The 20331-nt window shown below is 43.9% G+C and overlaps 1 protein-coding gene across 2 annotated transcripts in view; it reads right to left on the minus strand.

The window, feature by feature from the left end:
- mob2a (MOB kinase activator 2a) overlaps positions 1-20331 on the minus strand; it is a gene marked incomplete in the record, with an annotated part of 29239 nt that overhangs the window by 7529 nt on the left and 1379 nt on the right. The window contains 1 exon segment of one of the 2 annotated variants that reach the window (XM_024281381.2): positions 18888-19412. Coding sequence (XP_024137149.1) covers positions 18888-18925 — 38 coding nt within the window. 2 annotated transcript variants of the gene reach the window in all.

The following is a 20331-nucleotide window of genomic DNA, read 5'->3' on the forward strand; positions in this document are numbered from 1 at the left end:
CCACGGACGCTTTTAACACCTAGACGCCACATCGCACCCGACCTTCACTTCCAGACACCCCCCCCCGTCTGGTTTTGAGCTGAAGGTCCAAACGGGACACTAACTTCATGAACGCTGTCCAACCATTTCATTTCTGCATAAACAGTTTTCAGTCATTCAGCAGATTTTATCAGAAAAAAAAGGAAGAAAGTCGATGAATGAAACCCCCCCCGCCATCACAGCTAACGTCTTTCTGCAGGAAGAGCTTCAGCTTCTGCAAACAAGCAGGCATGTCAACATGGGGGGGGTTACAGCCTACAGGCTTTCAGTAAACATGCAGAGATCGCCATCAGCGTCTGAACTTCCTGCGTCTATCGGGAGACGCCGCCATCAAACATGGAGGAGCCCCCCCCCCAAACAACTCTTCAACCTCAGCAGATCAACCCTGGGCAGACAGGGAGGGGAGTTCCTTATTTCTAAGTTGTGTAATTTTGACAAAATTTATTTTTATGGGGAGTAAAATACTGAAAGTTATTTGAGGTTTTTATGATTCATAATTATGTTAAAAAGTCGCGATTTTAAATTTTTGAAAATTAGCATTCTGCTAGAATTTTGAACTATTTTGGCATTTACTAAGATTGTTTAAGCTGTTTTAGAGTTTAATATTTCAGCTACATGCTAGCTGTTTTGGCTAATTTAGTTTTTTGTTTTTAATCTTTTAGGTTGTTTTGGAGTTAGGCTAATATTTACACGCTGGCTGCTTTGGGAAATGTCATCTTTTTTCCATCTTTAGGCTATTTTGGAGCTACTATTTAGCTAATATTTTAGCTACATGCTAGCTGTTTTGGCTAAATTAAGTTTTTTAGGCTAATTTGGCATTTAGCTTTAGCTGGCTATTAGCTTTAGCATTTTTAGCTATCAATTTCAGCTTCTTCAGCGGCCAAATTCAGCTTACAGCATTTTTACCAGCATTATTGTAGGTAATGATATATATCTAGTTCACAGTTGTGTTAAAGAAATACAGTTTTAAAAATGCGTTTGTGTGTTCAATAAATGTTTATCCTGTTCGGCCCTCGACCTAAGCTGTGTTTTGGATTTTGGCCCCCTGTGCGATTGAGTTTGACACCCCACTATAGAATCACCACTGTTTGGTGGTGAAGGGTCAGAGCTGCAGGCCCCCCAGCTGCTCCTCCCCATCAGTCACTTTCACCCTTTTCCTTCTGCAGCCTCCCCCACTTTCTCCTGGCACAGCACTGAGCGCGCTCAGAAAACAAATGACGTCACACACCTGTGCTTTCTGTGCCCCCCCCCAGCTGTCTGCAGCAGCTGATTCAACCAGAGATCATAGAGAGGCTTCTGTCTCAATGGAGGAGCAATTTCTGCTGCTCCCCCCCCAATGAGATCCTTGAACAGCGGACCCCCCCTGAAGGACATCTACCTGCAAAGGTGACGCTCCACAACAACAGGATGTCCACGAGGACGCAGCAGACGTTCTGACACACCGGGAAGAGGAGCAGAACCATAACGTTCAGGGTTTCTGAGGAGCAGGAGAACCACAGGGCTCCGTCCTCGAGCTTCACCGCAGGAGGAGGAAGCTCTAAAGCTCCAACCAAATGTCTGTTAAGGCTTTTAGTTTCACCCAACCAGGAAACTCCTCCTCCGTTCTTGCTATCAGAGCAGCAGATGTCTTCAGAGGAGGAGGTGCGGCGTGACCTGTCTCTACCTGTTCCAGGTGTTTAGGAGACGGGACAGCAGCTCCTTAGTCTAGCTGGTATGGGAGCGATCCTTTGCTGAAAAACACCCTAGAGCTGCCCCGATTCGTCGACTAATCGACTATTAAAATAGTTGACAACTAATTTAATAGTCGATTAGTCGTTACTTTATATAGTCAGAGTGTAGAAAAGCTTAAAGTTATGATGACATTCTGCTAATTTTTTGGACTATTTTGGCATTTCGTAAGGTATTTAAGGCTAATTTGGAGATTACCAAATATTTCAGCTACATGCTAGCTTTTTTTGGCTAATTTAGGCTTTTTAAAAAAAATGTTAGGCTATTTTGGAGTTTAGCTAATATTTCAGCTACATGCTAGCTATTTTGGCTAATTTAGTTTTTTCCCCCATTTCAGGCTATTTTTAAGTTTGGCTATTATTTTAGCTGGCCATCAGCTTCAGCGTTTTCAGCCATCAGCTTCAGTGTTTTCAGCTATCAGCTTTTGCATTTTCAACTATCAGCTTCCGCGTTTTCAGCCATCAGCTTCAGCTTTTTCAGCCATCAGCTTCAGCGTTTTCAGCCATCAGCTTCAGCGTTTTCAGCCATCAGCTTCAGCGTTTTCAGCCATCAGCTTTAGCATTTTCAGCCATCAGCTTCAGCGTTTTCAGCCATCAGCTTCAGCGTTTTCAGCCATCAGCTTCAGCGTTTTCAGCCATCAGCTTCAGCTTTTTCAGCTATCAACTTCAGCATTCATATTGACTTCATCACAGCTAATGCTATATATCTAGTTTTTAGTTAGTTTAAAGCTAATGATGGTTAAAATGTGTGTTTTTAATCCAGTTTGCATGACCAGATTAGTCGACTAACAGGAAATAATAATCTGCGATTAGTCGACTATTAAAATAATTGTGGCAGCTCTAAAACACACCTGCTGTATGCAAACAACAGACAGGTAAAGCCTAGGTGGCTCCTCCCATATTTTGGGACACACCGACCTGTTTGGTCACATGATCCTTTTGTCAAATTCCACTGACCTCAAAGAAAACCCAAAGTGTGAGGAAAAAAACCAAGAAAATCTGAAGTTTATAGTTTAAGATCAGAGAAAAATCTAAAGATGATAAAAATACAACTTTCACGGGTGACTGGGGATTTAGAGAAGAAAGATTTTTTCAGAGATAAACACAGAAAAGACTCAAAAACCAAATGAAAAAATAGAGATTTATGTGTTTCTACTACTTATCAGAAGATCTCTGAAGATTTGCTGAAATGTTACGTCACTGAGCAGAAAGCAGCTTCACATTTGACCCACAGGAGGAGCAGTGAGGAGCAGAAGGAGCCTCAAATCTCCCAAAGTCACCCCAGAGATGCTTTGATGGACCCGCGTGAACAAAATAAATAACAAAAACAGCGTTTCACGGGCGCGCGTAACACCGTCATTACAGCACAGGAGCTCGGTCGCGCGCTCCTCTGCCTCGCGCTCCCGACAAAGCAAACTGTCGGTAAAGTCCCGCGTCCCTCCGAAGATCGCGCGTGTTTACCTGAGGACTTTCCCGACCGCCTGCAGAACCATTTTACAGCTGATCCCGTTCTTAGAGTTCTTGTGCGGGTGCATGACCGCCTGATCTCCGGGACAGGAGCCGGAAATCTCCGAGCATAACGCAGCACGAGGAGAAACGCGGCTCCGCTCACGCGCTCCTGCGGGATTCTTCACAAACTCTCAGCAGCTCCGCGGAAGCCTCCTGCTCCTCTGCCGCTCTCAGCCAATCAGAGCGCGCAGGGGGGCGGGCTGAGGTGACGTCAAACATCCGCCCATGTGGCCGTGGTTTGTCCTCTGTGTGTAATTACACCGACAGGATCAGCTTTTTCTGTCCTTCAGAGGAAGATTACGTTCACGGGTTCGGTTCCTCGGAACTGTGAGATGTTCCGTGAGTTCTGTCCTAGTTCCTCTCATCCACATCAACAGAAAAGAGGAAGAAAAAGGGATGAGCAGAACCTGAGATCATCAGGACTTTCTGATGGGTCTAGAGAAGCCGAGATAAGGAACCAGAACCAGAATTCAAGTCTGTCAGAACTACAGAGAAGATCTGCTGATATCTGTCAGTCAGAGTCCAGAGAAATTAACAGAAAGGTTCTAAACTGTGAAAAACACCAAAACAACAAAAAGCTGAGAACTTTCTGCCTCTAAAAGAACCTAAAAACAAGAAGAACCTTCTGGTTTTCTATCAAAGAAGACACCATGGAATGAAAGTTCTGGGTTCCGGGAGGCCCAACAGGAAATGAGTTTCAGTCATGAAAACCTGAGAAGCAAAAAAAGAAAAAAAAAAAGAAGAAAAAATAGACCCAAAGTGCAGAGTTTACACTCATTCACGTCTCACTGCTGCAGGTCCAAATGTCACTGATCCAGAACCAACATCAGTGTGTTTGTCAGTCAATGATATGAAAGCTGGAACAAGACAAAAAAAATCTGGAGAAAAAAAGACGAGTTATACTTTTACGATTCTTTAAAGGTAAAATCAAAAACATTAGTATGTAAATCGTGAAACGCATTTAGGAGGAAACTTGATTTGTCTAAAACCCTCGAAGCTCCGTAAAACGAAAACAGTGAAGTTCTTCGGTTCACTTTCAACATTTCTGACAACAGCCTGCAGCTAAAACCTGAAATCTGAAGTTGCATTTTCATTCGCGGTGAGAAAGAGTGCCAGCGCGGCGTGCACATTCCTCCCTTTGATGAACTTCACCTGGAATCCGGCTCTGAAGGCGTTCAGACAAGTTCTGACACGACTGCTGGAGCTGCAGAACCGGCGGAGGAGTCAGAGCTCCTCCTGAAACTCCAGAGTGGGTTTCCACTGAGAAAACCTGCTGCAGGTGAGAAGGTTCCTCCAGGAAAAGGTTTAGACATGAAGAAGAGAAATCACATATAATATATTTTTTAATATTTAAATATAAAAAAAAATGTTTTAAAAAATTGCAATATATTTTTGCGTTAAACATTTTTTTGCTTTTTAAACATTTTTTGCTTGCAAACTTTTTTTATGCTTTCAAAATATTTTTGTGTTTACAAACGGTTCTTTTTTTCGTTAAAAAATATTTTTGCACCTGCAAACTTTTTTCTTTTTTTTACATTTGCAAATTTTTCTTTTTTGGTTTCAAAAATATTTTTCCGTTTGTAAACTTTTTTTTTGCTTTCAAAAAATATTTTTGAGTTTGCAATCTTTTTTCTTTTTTTTTACATTTGCAAACTTTTCTTTTTTGGTTTCAAAAATATTTTTGCAATTGCGCCGTAAATGTTTTTAGATGTGTTGTGCCTCATCTCGCTTTCACCCTAACTCTGAAATATTTTTTAAAATTAAAAAAAGTTTGCAAACGCAAAAATATTTTTTGAAAGGAAAAAAAGTTTTTGCAAGAAAATGTTAAATATTTTCATTTGCAAATTTAGAAGTTTTATTCTTAATACTTGAGACATTTTGTTTAGAATTTAGAAAATTTTCATCTCAAAACTGTGACTTTTTCTTACATTATGGTGGCACAAAAATCACTCCATAAACATCCACTTCTTCTCTTGTCTTTAAGCTGGGCTACAGAAAAAAGAAATGTACTTTTTTGATGACAAATTGATTTTTGTTTCATTCATCAAATCTAGGATTCAGGTTTTCATTATAGACGTTTATTTTTTAGGTTAAAAACATCATTTTTGATTTTAAAAATCATGATTCTTGAAGTGAAACTTCCATATTTATCTGATTTAAATGAAGAGTCAAGTGAAAAAGTGTTTTTCATATCAAAAAGAGTTTAATATGAAAATTGGAAGAAAAAAAAATAATTTATGTCATAAATGGAACGAGCTTTCAGGCAGTGATTTCTCTCAGTCATGTGCTGCTTTCTACGTGTTCTGTAACCTACAAGGTCGAGCTCTGCGACCTTTTCTCAGGCGTCTGCAGCAGACTGGGATCTGCGAGGACCTGCAGCAGCTTCAGATGCTGATATGGACGAAGAGGAAAGTTCTATGACGGCAGAGCCGTCTCCTGATTCATCACTTCTTCTACCTAAGGTCCGTTTGCATTTATCACTGCAAAAACTGAATCTCGAGAAAAGACCTTTCTTTTCAAGAAAAAATGTCCTCCGTCAGGCAAGAAAAATAATCAAATCAAGAAAGTTTTTCGGTAGTAAAAGAAAGATTTTCTTAAAATAAGAATTAATAGCAAATTCTCATTTAAGAGATCTGTTTTTACTGTGTATGCTGTAAGCGAACCGTGCCAGAGTCCACTTACAACGTGAATGCAGACGCTGGTTCACACCAGCAGACGATCCACAGAAACCGTAGCGTGGACCTAACAGTCAGGTGTGAGGATGACCTTATAGTGGGGGGAGGAGGTGCCAAAGAGCTGCTCCCACTATTGAACTTCCATAAGGAAAGAAGAAGAACACAGGACTCTCTGTGTTCCTGGAGCTCATAATAACAGCCGTAAAGCACAGGAGAAAGGACTGCTGTTCCTTCAAGAACCTCTTTCACAGAATCCATCAGAAACCAAATGTTAATCATTCTTTTGGGGCCAAAACTAAAGTTAAACTCCACCCGGTTAATGTTTTCTTCCACCCCTGACAGAACTTCTTCAACACTCGAGTCCTCCTGTGGGGGGTTGAGTGTCTATAAAGTGTTGTGATCCGTTACGCTGTATTTTCCTGCTGGGAGTTATTGGGTGGAATGATGGGGAAAAGTGTGCTGCCGTAATGGAAACCTCATGTTCAGGGAACTTTCCGTTAATTTAGCTTCGACGATTGGATCCGTGCGGTCCCTTAAAATAGAAGACGGCCATTCAAGCCTGCTGGAGCCCGGCCTGAGCCTCCCATGTGTGAAGTCCCACATGGAAGGCTGCTGGTGGCGAGAGCAGGTGGAGAAGGTGCAGCCACACGTTTGACCTTGTTCCTCAGAGTCTGATGGAAAGCAGCATTCCTCTGTCTGCAGACAGACGACTATTATTTATTCTCCGCTGTGACGTCAGGTTCTGCTGCCTTCCAGCTACGGCGGCTCAACCTCCGCCCTTCCTGAACCAGATGCTGCTCCCCTCAACAGAGTGGCTGCAATCATTCTAATGGAGCGCTCCATTTTTAGAAAGCGTTTTAATCTTCTCCTGCAGGAAAACTCCACAAAACCAACACCTTTGTTGCAGGTTCATCGTTGTGGACGAGGAATGCAGACATGCAGACCCACGCAGCTGCAGTGAAGGTTCTGGCAGACAGACAGCTGGTAAAAGTCTGTTTGTGTTGCTCACCTCTGCAGTCCTAAGTACAGCAGATAAGACTGAGCTCAGGTTAACAATTAAACTCCTTCGGGTGAACAGATGCTGCCGCAGAAGAAGCTGATGGGCAGAAACATCTGCTTCATCAGACAAACATCTGCTTCTGACGTCCTCGTCTCTCTGGAGACTAAACATCAACACAAAAGTTTGCAGAATTTTCAATTCTGATCTTAAAACAAACCTGATTTATTTTAAAATGATCTATGTCTGGTTTTAAAGACCCACTAAACTGAAAATGGTGTTTTGATGTTGATTTTTCTCACGACATATGCAAAAGAATTTTAGATTAAAACTGCGTTTCTGAGCACTTCTTTATTCAAATCTGAGCAGATAAAAGCTCAAATTTGTGACATAACGACTAAAATTCTGATCATTCATTAACGTCTTTTTTTTAAGCTGGAATCTGGATCAGAACTCTACGGCTCCAATTTTTCTCGATACTTTTGTTGCACCGCTAACGTTGGCTTGGGGGTGTGAGGGGCTGTAAGCTAGCTGTAGACAAAGGAATCATGGGATATCAATGGAGGGATACCTCGGCAACGACAGTCTCGCCCACAACATGTGCGTGTATGTTTATAGAATAGTTTAATTCAAATTGAAGTATTTGTACATACAGTTATATGGTATTTATTTTAATCCTAAAGCAGGAGTGTCAAACTCAATCGCATAACCGGCCAAAATCCAAAACACACCTTAGTTCGCGGGTCGGACAGGATAAACATTTATTGAACACACTAAAACTAAAATTTTAAAACTTTTAAAGGGTAACTTTTTAACATAATTATGAACTAGATATATAGTATTACCTTTGATAATGCTAGTGTGGATACTGTAAGCTGAATTTGGCCACTGAAGATGCTGAAATTGATAGCTAAAAATGCTGAAGCTGATAGCGAACTAAAATATTAGATAAATTCCAAATTAGAATAAAAAACGTAGGTTGGCCAAAACAGCTAGCACGTAGATGGAAAATAGCTAAACTTTAAAATAGCCTAAAGAACTGAAAAAAGCCTATATTAGCAAAAACAGATAGCATGTAGCTGAAATATTAAACTCCAAAATAGACTAAAAAAATCTTAGTAAATGCCAAAATAGTCCAAAAAGCTAGCAGAATGCTAATTTTTAAAACTTTACAACTGTACATTTTTAACCTAATTTTGAATAATAAAAAGGTAGGAATATTATTACAGAATAAATCAACTAAAACTTTAAACAACTTTCCATATTTTACTCTCCATAAAAAAATATTTAGTTAAAATTATACAAGTTAGAAATAAGCGCAAGATAACATCGGGTCGTTAATAACAATAAAATAAAAATTCCCAGAGGACCGGATTCGGCCCTCTGGCCTCGACTTTGACACATGTCTCCTAAACCAAGTTATTTACTTATATTTTTGTAAGTATTAGTAGAATATTGTGTTGTATATAGTATTTTAAACCTCACATGTACTGGGACCTCAGTTCCAATCTCGTGTCTGTGACATTCATATCTCTACTGGTTTGACAATATAAATCTTTGAATTAGGAGGTGAATTTCTAATGAACTTCTGCCGCTCTGCAGAAACTATGCCCTAGAAAACAATACAGGTTTTTATTTTGACTAAAAACTGAATCATCATCATCATTAAAAGAGTACTGAACACTTTGAAAATAGAAAAAAAATGGAGAAAATTGGAGACGGACTTTAAATACTGATTGGAGCTGAAAAATACTGTATCGGGTTTAGAAGTGCTTGAGGGTTTGATGGCTCCCATGAAAACACAACAGACTTAAGTCAGCAGTTCTTGAGCAACACAGTTTAGTCACAGTCTGCCTGACAGAGACGCTCCTGTAGCTCCTTCACCTCCTCTGTCTGAGTCACGGAGACGTTCTCACAACGTGGACAGATGAAGAAACCGCTGGGAGGAAACGCAGACGCTACAGACCCGCATTCAGCAGATGGAAAGCTTCTTATCTGGAGGCAGCATCATCAGTCAGAAAATATTGATCCTGTTTCTGACGAAGTCAAATAAAAAAACAAGAAACGGCAGACGGAGATCTGCCCCGCTGATAAGACCTGGAAATACAGGCTGAAGGAGGAGAAACATCTCAGAAATGTAAATATAAATAAAGCAGCTTCGTCACAAGACGTGTTTGGAGAGCTGCTGCGTTTGCTTCCACAAACACGCAGAAGGTTCAAAGGGAAGTTCTGGTAAACAGATTATCAGGGAGGGGTTTCCGCCCTCTGGGACCAGAACCGTCTCCTTACAGCTCAGAAATCCAAACGTTCGCCTTTGAAGGAAAAACAAGGATTCCAGTCGAGCGTCTGAGACCTAAATGAAGCAGATGCCGACGGTCGGCCATCTTTCACAGTACATTCAGGAGCTGCTGATGCTGCGTCCTCCATGGAGTTTAGGTCTTAGCCACATGGAGCGGAAGCTGCCTGAAGCTCTTGAGGGCGTGCTGGAGGTCCAGATAAGGGTCACCAAGGCCAAGGGAACACAACGGAGAACCCGGTGACCTACACAGAGAAACGGTCTAGGACAGAGGTCTGTAACCTGCGGATCCAGATCCACATGTGGCTCTTTTATCTCTCCATGGCCAAACATAAAATAAGTCATGGAGACTGCTGACCCAGCCATGGGGACCGTAGAGTCAGCAGCTCCCCCGAACCAAAACTACCAAAAGAAAACAAATAAAGTCTGCAAACTAAGACTACCAACCCCAAACTAAAATAACAAAATCCAGCAGTGTAAGACTGCTGAGGACAAAGAGGGGGAAAAGAACAAAAAATAAAGAAAATAAAAAAGCACTTTTTTAAAGTAAGGATTACTTAATTAGCATTTGTTTAATTTAGACATTTATAAATTGGTGTCTGAGGTGCACATAGATCCTAAACATATGCAGGTTTTTACATCCCTGTTGACCTGAAGACGTCCTGTTTCCTTGACGCTACCTCCAGCATGCAAAGAAAGAAAAACTTTGGTAAAAAGTTTGATCTTTTACGAGTTAAAAGCACAACATTAATTACTAGCTGCCCAAAGCTGCACTGAGATGATCCTGTTTGGCACAGATCATCTTTTATTTTCAAAAAGTCACATTTTGAGAGATGCTAGGTTCTTTTTATATTTCTGCTTTTTTGTTGCCAAAATATAAATAATTCATATTAATAATAAAGAAGGTCATGAATGCAAATCCAAATTTTTAAAAGGCTAAAGTGAAACTATGCGTCTCCTTCTAGGTTTTGATCAGTAGAAAACGAGCCCAAATGGCTCTTTTGCTGTTAAAAGTTGCCGACCCCGATATAGGAGATTTCTACGACTGTGGCTGTCTTCACCAAAGAAAGGAGAACTCTTCCTAACAGAGCAGGTAGATCTCTGAACCTCCTCAGAGCGTTTCCTGTTGCAGTTCTCGTCACCTGAAGTCTGTCTACAGGTAAACAAACAACCTGGTCCAAAAACAGACGCTTTCAGCCAAAGTAACCCGTCTTCTGCACGCCATGAAAGTGAAACACTGGAATATTTCTCATATTTGAAGCCTTCTCTCTGTTCATTCCTTCTCTTCTTTGCTTCATCTGCATTCCTGACGGGGCTGGGCTGCATGCAAAGACACGCCAGCGCGCTCTGCACACGGGGACCAAACAAAGGCCCGCCAAAGTCAGCCGTGAAAACGGGCTGCAGGAAGGCAGGAGAACCAGCCCAGGAGGAGCAGACACTTTTTCTTTCCTTCATTAAGCAGCTGATATGTGAGGGTTAATGCCCCACTGAGCACGACCCGTCAGCCGGGTCAGCTCTGAACTTTCACCGGCACCAGAACCCCTCATCCAGGTCCCGTGGGTTCGGACTTCAAACGCTCAGCAGTGTTTGCGAGCTCAAAAAAAGAAGAAATGCAGGAAGCCAGACTCCCAGGTTCACAGGAGGAGAAGAGGATGAGAAATACCAGACTCCCGTCCAGACGTTAAGAAATCCCAATCGCCATGGAAACGGCATGGATACATGTCAGGAAGAATGAGGCTGAACGGTGTATGGCGGGAATGAGACGCCATGGCACAAGAAGCTGATAGGAATTGGGGGGCTAAATAGATAAATTTTTGGATTCTAAACTTTATACAGATTTTACCACGGGGAGGGGGTCGACCTTGGTGGATTTGGGCAGCCAAGCACCTGCGCTGCACTCACATAAAGACAGGAGGTTACCCTCAGGATGGGAGGCAAGGACAGACTTTTATGATGTTAGCAATTAGTTTAAGCCAAAGTGAGGAACCTAGAGGGAGGGGGGGGGGGCAGTCATGCTGGTGTCAGGGGGTCTGATGGAACAGAGGCTAGAACTGTTCTGAGAGATTCGGTTTGAAGGTCCAAATCCAGAGAGTCCAGAAATCTCAAAGAAGCTTCGTGGAAATATTACAGCACTTCCTTTACTTGGTCTTTTCAAAACAAAAGCATAGCTCAGCACTTCACATGTATAGCAAAGTCATAAAAATGAATTAAGTTTGCAGACTTTCCTGCCCCCCCCCTCTCTAGGACAGGGGTCTGCAACCTTTAACAATAAAAGAACCATTTGGTCTAGTTTCTTACAAACTGGAACCCAACGAGAGCCACAAAGTCTCACTTTATCAATAAACACGCACAATATTTATGCTTAATTTATGTATATATTAAACATTAAAATAATTGAATTACATCAGTGTCTATATGCTTTCTATATCTAATAGTTGTAACTTATTTTACTTCTTTTACTTTTGACAGCAGCACACACTAGTTCCTTTCCAAATAAAACCCACCCCGTGTCTAAAAAAGGTCCTTTTACTGCAGCAGCGTTATTTAAATTAAAAAATGCAAGACAGTCAAGCATGATGTTTTTTATCAATAGTAATTTGTTATGATTTTTTTACTCTAAAAAAAAGAAACATCTTCATAGAATCTATTTATAAAGAAAACTCAAAACATTTTAACTGTCATTTTCTGAGATGTGAAGCACAAATCACACTACTCAAAATCATTTTCGATCATTTTAAACTGCCTTTGTTCAACACTAACCATTTTAGTGTAATTTACCAAAATAACACATTTTTAGAGGCTTTTATTTGACTAACTATTAATTAAAAACACAAATTTAAAGAACATTTCTACAGAATTTCTGACAGTAAATTGAACTTTTTTTGCTTAGTTGTTTGACGTTAAAAATCTTCTAAACAGAAAGGACAACACTTAAATACCTAATCTCTTGTTTATTCAATCGTTAGTATTATTCATTAAAGCTAAAGAGCCATGATAAAGGATGACTTTAGGATGACTTGCACGTTCACAAACGTTAAGCTTTTGTTTCTGAGGACAGATCAGATCAGTGTGACGATCCACATGTGATGTTATTACTGAAAGCAGGACTGAGAACAAACCTGCCGTCTGTCAGGTCAGCAGGTATAAACTCCAGATTTATTTTATCTGATGTTCAAGAATCTCCTGAAAGACAAACGATCCTCCTTCAGGATCAGGAGGAGGTTCACAGAGAAGTTTCTCAACATGTTTCAGTCAAAGAGAAACTTAACCTTCAGGTGACAAAAGCATCACTGAGACCAACACTGCCATCTACTGGTGAAAGCTGGGAGGACCAGGAGGTAAGTCACTGTGGATGTTGGGCTTTCAGACCTACAGAAAGGAAGCTTTCATTGATGCAGCAAAGTATTTTGAACATCTTGAACCACATGGTACCTGAGGGGGCGCCACAGCCCCCTCCTGCAGTGAGAAACCATTAGTGAAGGGTTTCTGTGTGAGGATGAACAGCAGACACGTTTTTCTGTCAAATCTATAAACAAACCAGAAATCCGGGGGGTGGGGGTTGCTGAAGAGCACAAGAGGCAGCCCTTCCCATGACTGCAAGGGTTGTATGGAAAAAGGTATGGGGGGGGTGCAAAAGTAAGACGTCATGGAAAGAGGAGGGGGTGGACAGAGCTTTCCTTCACGTCTAAAAAAAAAAAAAAATGGGAGTGGGGGGCTCCAACCTGTATATTCAAGTTAAATCTACTTTTGGGGGGTGGGGGGGGGGTGCTGTGCGGGTCTCTGTCACTGAATGGAAGTGAATGTTCTCCATGAAAATGGAGCTCCGTGTCCCAGCAGACAGAACAAAATAAAAACCTTTTAACCATCTGCGCGGGTCTTTAGCGACCCCTCCCTGATCCGGCTCATTAACTCCAAAGTGGGGGCAGTTAGGCAAAAGCCCCAAAGAAACTGTGACTGCGCATAAACTGCATTTCCTAGAAAGGGCGTGTGCCTCTGCAGAATGCGTGAAATGGTGAAAATGACGCTCAGACTGAAAGTGAAGCGCCGTCAGGTGATGCCGAGAAAAAGAAACCGGTAAAATCTGACCCACATAAAAACCCTGAGGGCGGGAACGGGAAACGGAGAAAAACGGTAGAATTCAGATCATCATTTACAGAGAAGCAGCAGGTTCATGGACACGTACTGAACCGGACTCCGGTTGAAGGAACCATCTTTGGAGCCCGTACTGAACCAGACTTTGGTTCAAGAACAGTCTTCACGTACTGAACCGGTTCTTCATGGTTACATAACATGTTTGCAGAATCAGAGATGAAGGTCACTTTCAGAATAGATCTTTGCCCGGTTCGATTTTCTGATGTTTGGTTTTCTTTCATCATCATAAAGTCAACGCCCTGCTTCATGTCAACCTATCAGCTCGCTGACCCGACTAGAACGGGGGGGGGGGGTCCAGATCCACAGAACCATAGAGGTGAAAGAACTGTAAAGAGTAAAACTTTTATGTAAGAGAGATCAAGAAGGTTTCTTCTGCCCCTGGAGGTCTCCTTCTGCCCCTCCATCCTTCATCTCCATCACAGCAACCTCTGAACCGCCTGCTGGAGGGGGGGGGGGTCGACGTGAGCCGCTCTGCTTATCAGAGCTACCGTACGGTCAAACACAGAGGACAAGGACACTTTTAGAGAACAGTACGGCCAATGACCCGTCTGACAGGGGGTCAGGGGGGTCTTTCGTATTATACGCAAACACAAACATCTCCTTCCAGCCACAGATCTGAGAGCAGAACTGAATAAACTAGAGCGACTGTTGATGTGAAACTGCAGCAAGGACAGAGCAGCTCTGGCTCCAGCAGATTTGCTATCAGAGGAAACTCGGCTCCATTGTTCCCATGATTAACTCTTCCAGTGATGAAAGCTCAGGAAGTCGTCACGCCCAGGAGCTCAGAGAGGTGAGCCTGACGTCACCTTCCAAGAAACCTTTCAGCAGCAGATGATCGTGGACCAGAACAAAGACGGAGAGATCCCAGGTGTGGGTCACGTGCACCTGGACATGTGTGCATGTAGACGGAGGGGAGGGGGGGGGGGGGGTTGAAGAAATCATTGGAGGACAAACCCTCACGTTTGCTCCTGAGGGACCGAAACCTCAGCACAGGCCTGCTTTCTATCAAACTGCAGAGGGAATTCTGCTGGACGTCCTGCGGCTGCCAGGAGATGGAGAATGAACCCCCCTCCGTCTGACCCTGTGACCCCCCCACAGCTGGATTTATCAGACACAAAAATACTCTCATCTGCACAGAAAGCACCAGAGCAGAAGCTCAGCTGATGTCTGCAGACGGAGAAACACTGAACAGGAAGTAGACGGTTCTGAGAGAAAAGGGGGCGGGGCAACGGAAAGTTCAGAACACAATGTGATCAGCAGTCTTTGGTATGACTTGGGCGGTATTTGAACTCACGACCTTCCAGTCTCAGGGCGGACACTCTACCACAAGTCCACTGAGCTGGTGGGATTTGAGGGATTTGATCTGTTCAATCAAAAACAATCCCATCAACCCACCACTTAGGGCTCCACTGTCATGCCAGGCATCAACCTGTAACCATAAAGAAACGTCTGGCACATGTAGATAGATAGATAGATAGACCTTTAGGTCAAGGCAGGAATTGAACCTGCCACCTTCCAGTCAGAGATGTCAGTGAAGTCTTTCTTTCATCACAAAAGGGTTATCTTGACATCTGGATGTAAATGTCCAGGTCAGAGGTCAACCGCTCTACCAGTGCTCCGCCCACTGTCCTGTGAAAATGCTTGGAGCTTCTCAGTAGATCCAGCAGGAAACCTCTGTTTCCAGGAACGCCGCAGAGGAAGTCCTGCATCGCCACCAAACACCAGCCTGTGTCTGAAGCATAAAAAGGGGAAGGGGGGGGCACCTTCTCTATTCAGTATGACTGCACCACACAACCCCTTCCCTTCACGCCTGCCTGGGACAAGCCCCATAAACAGGAAGTGAGGCGCCCAGTCACTTCCTGTCTACCTTTCTTGCACAGGCTGCTGAGACGACTGCTGCGCTTTTCACGCCAACTTCTGCTGATTGTTGGAGGGAATTCTGTCCAACAGTATTCCTAGCTCTGACTGACCAAGAACAGCTCGACAAACGGGCCACCATCTGAGGCAGCAAAGCCCGCATTAGTCTGACCCAGACTTTGGGGTTCTGCAAGTCTTTTATGAGCACAGACACGTTTGTGAAAAGGCCTCATTGTAGTCGGAGGGCGCGGTGACCCCAGACAGGTGACGCCAGACAGGTGCCGCCATTGGAGCGCTGCGGTGAAGGTAAACAGTCCCACCAATAAAGACAGAAAATGACGTTTGAAAACCTTCCAATGCATCAAACCAAACGAGGTGTTTGTAGGGATGCTGGGTTTAGGTTTTTCCACGTGTTCTGGTCATTTCTGAACACGACCAGGTCAGAACTTTTCCAGCAAGAAGACCAGATGACAACAAAAAAACAACCAGGACAATTTAACATAAACAAGAGTTTCAATGGAATCTGAGGAAATGAGTTTCATCTGCAAAAAGCTCAAATACGGATTCTCCTCAACAGAAAGTGACCAAAGAAAACTCCACATAAGTACTGGTTTCCTGCTCGGCCTAGTTTCACTGGGTGGAGGACGGCTTCGTAAACACAGGCCGGTCCTGAAGAAACAAGAACCGATCCAGGTCAGAGAACCTTCAGAACTTCAGAGAGACAGAACAGCAAACGGTTCGTCCATGTTGAACAACACAGCAGCTCTTCCACAGACTCGTCCTTCCATTCACTGACCGGTCACCTGGTCTTCGTTCTTGTGTGAATAGATGGAGGGGCGTGGGGGGGGGCGTGTTTGCATGTAATGCCACCGACATGACGCCACCGTCCGCCGCTGCCCCACATGACCACTCCACTGCAACCCGTTCATTCCAACCAGAACACGAGAAGTAGATGCAGCTTTACCCTCAACCAGACGATCAGGAACCAACGTCACCATGAATGTGCATTTCAGCACCATGACTCAGCGATTCCTCCTCCAGTTTCACAACAAACCCTCAAAAAATAAGAAAAATCAACAATAACATCTAGAGCTGGGTACTAACAATAATTTCCAGAAACGATTCAATTTGATTCACAATCGCCTGGATTGATTTGATTCAGATTTTTTTCGATTCTTTCTATCCACTCAATTCCATTTTGAGTTTACTCATTTATTTAGAAATGCATTAATAATCTACTATATGATTTTGAATATATTTCTATTAATCTGATACAGTTCACATATTGTAAAATGTATTGGGGAAACAATGAGATTATTAATATCATACAGTGTTACACAGAACTTCTCCTTTAGAGAATCCAACAAAAATGTTCAGATCATTAACATAGAAAACATTGTTCTGCTTCTTCTGGAGAACGTTTCAGTTTGGCCACTAGGTGGCGATGGTGCTACAGCATTACACCTTATTCCAGAAGAAGAAAGTATGAGCAAAAAACGATGGTTACTTTAAAAAATATTTCCTTAAAAGAGTTTGGAAAGTTCATGTCTGTCAGTTTATAAAGATGTTGTAGGAAAAATAGCTGTTCCATTTCTGCCCGGTGATCCTAACGGAACATGCAAGCTATAACCCCAAAGTGAACTTCAGAATTAATGATGTTTTCGAGTATTTAGTCCAAGGAATATGAGCTAATGTTTCAGACTTTGAGTTGGAAGAGGTACTAGGTCGCCGTGACATTTCTCAATTCCAGCGTCCAGAAAAGTGTCTAAAACAAATGGTCTGACAAAAGTTTCCAGGAAAGATAAGAAGGAAAACCAGATGTGGTGTTGGTTCGACTGTTGTTGACGAGGATTCCTCTGGTAGGATTGCCAAAGATGGATTGTTAAGGCGGTGTGTGTGTGTGCTTTTGGTCACGTAGGCTTGGGTATAAAGGTTGGAGGAAATAGAGAATCGGGGGCTTTCTTCAACAAAATCTGACTGGTTACGCTGGAAGATTTCTCTGACTTTATTCATGAATAAACAGACCCACTGAGCCAAGCAGAGTTCGATTTTTCATTTTACGTTGACTCATTTTTCCTCAACAATGTCTATTTAGTCAGCAATCTATGTTTAGGTCGACTGAGTGTTAGCATTAGCGATCCAATAGGGAATTCCATTATACGTTAGCATCAAGCTGGTGGACTTTGGTTTTATGTGCTAAATCGATCTCCATTTTTATGAATTTATTATTGATCTGTTAAGCTTTAATCGATTCAAATCGATTTAATCCACCATCGAGCGCCTTCATCCCCCGACGAGACTGACAGGACGTGAACTTCAGAAACCCGGTCATCCAAAAGTCTTTCTGCTTTTCAAGTACTCAAACTTTTCCATCGTAGTTTGAAACATTTCCTCTGATCCTGTTGAAGTTAAAAAAGTTTTTATGTGGAGGATCTTCAGAAGATCTGCTGTCCCTCGTTTAAACTCTAGGAAGAAAAGATGAATTTCTCTTTTCTGATTTTTTTTTTTTTTGGTCGACAGATTCACAAGTTGGAGCCGACATTCGTCAGAAACCAAGTCAGAGTTCCAGTTCCCATGAATAATTCGATAACTGAAGAAATCGGCCTATGATCAGATTTTTGATGAATGGCTTGAAGGAAAGCTTCACTGCAGATGTCAGCCAGGACGCGAATCACCTTTCATGATTCATGCGTCCCGATTGGCTAAACATCTTGGGAGGAAGAGTTAAAGCTAAATATAAAGCTGAGAGTGGATAGTGTTTTCTGGAAGAAACGAGACTTAAGATTTCTGTCCGGGTTCCACCTCTGCCCTGAACCTGAACAGAGAGGAACATTGTGGGCATGAGACCCTCCTCTTTGAGGGGGGGTTACTCATAACCAGCCTCTGTTTTCAGGCTGTTGTTGAATGTAAACAGAGTTCAGAATTACAGCTCGCCGTAATGCGGTTTGCTGTGCCGACAGCGTCTTGTTATTAAACTGCACTTGACCCCCCCCGCCTCATCAGAGCGCAGCTTTACAGCTGGGAGCTTAAATTTAGACTTTTCTAGCTGGTTAAGGCGTGATCGTCCCACAGCCACAACAGAAGGAACTGGCAGAAGGAAAGCAGCTTCGTGTCGTCATTCCAGAGCAGAAAGTGACGGCAGAAAAGCCGCTGACGCCTGAACTTTTGCGTTCACCGATCAACCGTCAAACTCCAAACGTTTCAACGTTCTGATCAGTTCTCGGCTTCAGAGCGGACAAAAACAAGCAGACAGGAGAAAGAACATTTCCATCTCCTTATAAGGGAACACCGTGTCCCAAACAAACAGTGCTGTGCCTGAAAGGGGCATGTGGGGGGGAGGAAAAGTTGGACAGGCGGGGGCGAGGAGCAGTTTTTCTGGTCTGCAAACAGAAATCACATAAAAACAGCAGAAAGGTTGTGTGGTCAGCGCTGTGATCTGGCTCTTAGCCATCCTGTCCCTTCTGCAGCCCCCCCCGTTCCTCTTCCTCCGTCCCACAGTTCCCTGACTACAGCAGATCTGTCCTTAAACGCCTCCGCCACACTGCAGCGGGGGCCCCGCAAAAGTCCAAAATGCGCATTAAAGTCGGGACAGAAACTGCAGTGAAGCAACAACAAACGGGTGAAGGAGAAATTACCTATAGAAGAAGCAGTCGCAGCAAACCAGAACCCCCATCCAGCCCGGTGGAGCAGCGCGGGGAGAGGATGCTCCTTCCTCCTGCTGGCCTCCCTGCTCCTCCTTCACAGCTGGCTACAGGTGCAGCCGGGCGGTGCTCTGCCGGATCACGCGTCTGCAGGACAGAGCGGCCGGACCGACGCAGCTCGCCAGAGAGGCATCATTCATCAAAGCAGGCGCCGTTCTCCTCCTCACTCCTCATCAACTGCTGCCTTTACGCTCCTGCCCTCCGCGCCTCCCTCTCTTTCACTCTGTGGCTCCCACTTAAAAGGCGGGAAGATTAGCTCGGCAAACAGAGTCCCATAAACAAACTGCTGACTGCACGGCGGCGCGGGGGGGGCTGCAGAGGAGACAGCAGCAATCTCTGCCATCTGTATACATCCTACCAGGGACCGAGCGTCACCCCCCCTCCTCACTCACCACACCTGCTAGATGAAATGTGGACAGGAGGAGAGCTGCTGTCCCCTGCATCGATGCAGGCAGATGATTCATGCGTGCCGACCACACGTGGCTCCTCATTCATGCAGCTGATGCAGTGAGGGAGGGGCTACAGCAGGGACCAGCCCCCAAATGTGAACCAATCAGTGCAGAGGAGGTGATGTGAGTAAATAAAGTGAAGGACGAAGAGCCTCTTCCAACTCCTCATCCATATTCTATGGTTATTAAAGCAGGAGATGTTCTCCTCACAGATCACAGGAGCGGCACGGAGCCGTGCACACTGCTGAGGCTGCGGGACTCAAAAGTGCACGGATAACTGACCTGGCGAGGGAAAACCACCCCCCTCCCCCCTTATGCGCTGAGGCCCAAAGTCAAACTGGACTGCGGTCAGCAAACTTCCCAGCAGGACGGAGATCAGCATTCACCTTCAGACGGTTACGCAACCACTGCAGGGGGCGGGGGGGTCCTACACCGCTGCCGAGCATCAAAGACCTCTAGGGAGGAGATGGATGTGGAGAGCGCTCCGACCGGGATCAGTACTTTTCCACTCCGGAGTCTCATGTCTCCAAGATCCTGAACATCTCAGCTGATGTGCGAGACCTTCATCTGAAAACCCTCAACGCCACGGGGGGATAATCACGCCACGGAAGGATCTCCATCACGCCACAGAGGGATCTCCATCACGCCACTGAAGGATCTCCATTACACCACAGAGGGATCTCCATCACGCCAAAAAGGGATGACAGGAGGGAAACTTGTCTTCATCAAGTGACCTCCTCCCTCCTCCCTCCTCCTCCTCCTCCTCCTCCTCCTCCTCCTGAGGAGCTCCAGCTAACAGATCTCCAGTTTTCCAGTTGTCTGCATATTTTAAGAGCCCCTCCCTCACAATGACTACAGATACAGACAGTCATCACCCCCCACACAAACACACACACACACCCCTTCAAGCAAATACTTTCTTAAATGAA

The sequence above is a fragment of the Oryzias melastigma genome, linkage group LG6, assembly GCF_002922805.2.
Source record: "Oryzias melastigma strain HK-1 linkage group LG6, ASM292280v2, whole genome shotgun sequence".
Taxonomy (NCBI): domain Eukaryota; kingdom Metazoa; phylum Chordata; class Actinopteri; order Beloniformes; family Adrianichthyidae; genus Oryzias; species Oryzias melastigma.